Source organism: Aplysia californica, unplaced genomic scaffold, assembly GCF_000002075.1.
Source record: "Aplysia californica isolate F4 #8 unplaced genomic scaffold, AplCal3.0 scaffold00259, whole genome shotgun sequence".
NCBI classification, from domain to species: Eukaryota; Metazoa; Mollusca; class Gastropoda; order Aplysiida; family Aplysiidae; genus Aplysia; species Aplysia californica.
The window spans coordinates 581,595-585,180 of record NW_004797529.1 but is presented as its reverse complement, the minus strand read 5'-3'; the positions used below and the strand labels follow the sequence as shown (position 1 = coordinate 585,180).

The 3,586-nt window shown below is 46.5% G+C and overlaps 1 protein-coding gene across 1 annotated transcript in view; it reads right to left on the bottom strand.

The window, feature by feature from the left end:
* Positions 1-3,586, bottom strand: part of LOC101846359 (caprin-1) — a gene marked incomplete at its 3' end in the record, with an annotated part of 33,860 nt that overhangs the window by 9,892 nt on the left and 20,382 nt on the right. Inside the window, 1 exon segment of the mRNA XM_013083873.2 lies at positions 1,487-1,579. Within this exon segment, the coding sequence (XP_012939327.1) occupies positions 1,487-1,579 (93 nt within the window).

Sequence of the window (3,586 nt, the reverse complement as noted above, 5' to 3'; positions counted from 1 at the left end):
GGGGGGGACCAAAAAAAAATCACAAAAGAATTTGTGCTATGTAGTTGCGCATTCCGACCAAAGATCCGCGCCACACGGACGAACCAATTTAACTCGCACATCTGATGGTGGTGCTCAGACCAAAGTCTCGTGTACGCGCGGCCGGCGTCGCGTTGAAAGTACTTGACTGGAGTTCCATCTAGTTGGCTTTACAGTGGCCGTAACATTTCGCCTGTCAAGTCGTCCCATGTAGAGAGGCAAGTTCAGCTTTACTAAGCGAAATGTTTTTCTAAATTCGTGGTTCACCTCATATTATATTAATATTTGGTCGTTTTTAAGCACAAGGGGGCTATCCCGAAAAAAGCTGTTCTGAGGAAATCGAAGGTAAATTTTTTGGACCCTTGTTCAGTTTCTTTAAAAGACAAGGAGAGTTTTCTCTATAACTAAACAAATACACACACCAATGAAACCAAACTTCTCCTATAGGTAGGGCAATGCCCACTTTTGGTGTAGGTAAGATTTCTGGAAACCCCTGAAATCTGGGTCAACCCGTTTGTCCTTAAAAGCGACTATTTGTACTCCTGGTCAAATTTTGAAAGAATTTGACCCTACTGAAGGGAACACGCACCAAATGTAAAAGAACTTGACCGTACTTTGTAAATTTCTGAAAAATTACAAAAATGGACCAGTCATCACGTGACTTCCAATTTGCCTCGCCTGAAAAACCGCACTCCAACAAAAACAAACACGTGGTGTGACATGATATATGAATGCAAGGTCCACCGTCAGCCAACGTCCGTTAAACGAACAGACGCACAACGCGGATCTTTGGTCAGAAAGTCCGTTAAACGGACAGACGCACAAAGCAGATTTTTGGTCAGAAAGCGCTTTAAAATTACAGAGGGGTACACCGTGCTGATTAAGATGACAGGGGGCTCAGCGTGCTCGTTAAGTAAGCTAAGCCAGGCAAGCAGCTACGTAGTTCCACAAGGTGTCACAGCAAGCAAAAACACACGTACAGAATATGGTGGTGGTGGTGAGGGGTGAGGAGGTGAACGCAGGGGTAGAAAGGTGAGATTGTGTGAGATGAGGGGTGGAGGGGGGAGGAGAGGGGGGTTGTGTGCAAGGAGGGTGGTATGAGTGGTATGAGAGGTATGAGGGAGGGGGTGAGGGAGGAGGGTGGTGGGTGTGGCAAGTGAGATGAGGCGGAGGGTGGTGGTGGTGGTGGTGGTGGTGTGGTCAAGTGGTCAATAGGTTGAGGGTGTTGGTGGTGATGGTGAGAGAGATGAGGGGTGTGGTAGTAGTGGTGGTGGTGATGATGGTGGTGGTGGTGGTGGTGATGATGGTGGTGGTGGTAGTGGTGGTGTGAGTGAGTGAGAAGTGGGGATGGTGGTATGAGCGAGTGAGTGAGTGAGAAGAGGGGTGTGGTGGTGGTGGTGGTGGTGGTGTGAGTGAGTGAATGAATGACAAGAGGTGTGGGTGGTGGTGGTGGGGACAGGAAGCATACCTGAGCATACATGGATTGGAACACCGGGGCACTGGCGTTCATTTGGAATTTCTTCTCCTGCTGTTGTTGTTGCTGCTCTATCTGTGACTGCCCCTGTGGTGGGATCACAGAGGGCATTGGATGTAGGAACAGCCGCCACACACTCTCTCTCTACCTCTACCTCTTATACATTCATCTCTTCTCCTCCCCTCCCTCTCTCTCTCACTTCATAGTGCTTTTTAGGATCACAGAGGGTATTGGATGTAGGAACAGCCGCCACACACTCTCTCTCTACCTCTCTTCTCCTCCCCTCCCTCCCTCCCTCTCTCACTTCATAGTACCTTTTAGGATCACAGTGGGCAGTGGATGTAGGAACAGCCGCCACATACTCTCTCTCTACCTCTCTTCTCCTCCCCTCCCTCTCTCACTTCATAGTACTTTTTAGGATCACAGAGGGCATAGGATGTAGGAACAGCCGCCACACACTCTCTCTCTTCCTCTACATCTCTTTTCCTCCCCTCCCCTCCCTCTCTCTCTCTCTCTCACTTCATAGTACTTTTTAGGATCACAGAGGGCATAGGATGTAGGAACAGCCGCCATACACTCTCTCTGCCTCTACCTCTTACATAATCACCTCTTCTCCTCCCTTCCCTCTCTCTCTCTTACTTCTCCCCTTTTCTTACTTCATAGCACTCTTTATGATCACACTCTCCCTCCCTCTACCTCTTACAAATCCATCTCTTCTCCTCCCCTCCCCCCTCTCTCTTACTTCTCCTCCCATCCCCCCTCTCTCTTACTTCTTCTCTCCCTCTTTCTTTCTTCTTCTTTTTCATTGCATTTTTTCTGGTGGTGTGAAGTGCATACCTTATGCTATGATACAGATCTACTACTCTCACTCCCTCTTTCTTTCTTACTACTTCTCTCCCTTTGTTCACAGCACTCTGTAGGGTCACAAAGTGAGGAGCGTGCCTGGTCATTGATAGTCCTCTCATTCTATGATGAAGGTCTGCTTAAGTGCCAGTGCTATTCTAAACAATGTACGTATATATATGCACGTTCGTTCAAATTGTATACTGCAGGCTTGCCAACTTTTTCAAAACCCAATCTGGGACACCCAATGCTATAACATATGTGTCATGACGCGGTGGAGCGAGACACTCGTCAATTTTGGGGCATATGGGGTTATCGGTATCATCTTAAAGTCTGTTCATTTGCCTTTCTTCTGGTGAAACAAATATCCATCTATCTTGAATAGAAGTAGAAGATATTTGCCATTGAAGGAAGTCAGAGTTGCCTGGTTTCAAAGGTCAAATTTGTGAGAAAATGGCTGCCAAAGTTTGGTAACTTCCATAGCCCGAGTCCTAGGAAACTGAAAATTTACATTTTTTCATCAATATTTTTCTGTAAAATCCACACAAAAATGTGTTTTTAAATGGATACAAAAGGTGTTGAGCCAAAAAAATCGCCCAGTGGCCCCCCAAAAAAGCCAATTTTCTGATTTAATTTGTTTTTGACAAGCGCCTGAGCCCAGCACACTGTCTCACGTATGTCCGAAGTACCAACCAACAAAATTACATCGAGTGAGACCGGCGTGGGTGGGTGAGCTGTTACACGTCAAGTATGTGACAAGTCAGACAAGACTCTCAACTACCACACACTGCTCATTCTAGGACAGTTCTGGCGCTGGTGGGTGAGCTGTTACATGTCAAGTACGTGACAAGTCAGACAAGACTGTCAACTACCACAGTCTCCTGGTTCTAGGACAATCTCAATAGAGAACAGCACCTAACCCAGGCTTGCCAACTTTTGCCAAAAAAAATCAATCCGAGAACTTGCCAACTTTTGCCAAAAAATCAATCCCAAGACACCAGAGTGGCCCTATCAGATTACACAATACAATACTAGCATTTGCATAGCTCAAATCCCTGCTCAACAGCAAGCTCTACGCGCTTCACAATCTATATTGTAACAACACATCTATAATACAACAAACACAATCACCGGAGCGGGTACTGGTATGGTGTATATAGTGACGAGTGTTTATGGAATTCAAATAACAATTCCTGACTGCCAAATCCAGGACAGTCCCAGGGAAAATCAGGACAGTTGGTCAAGCCTGCC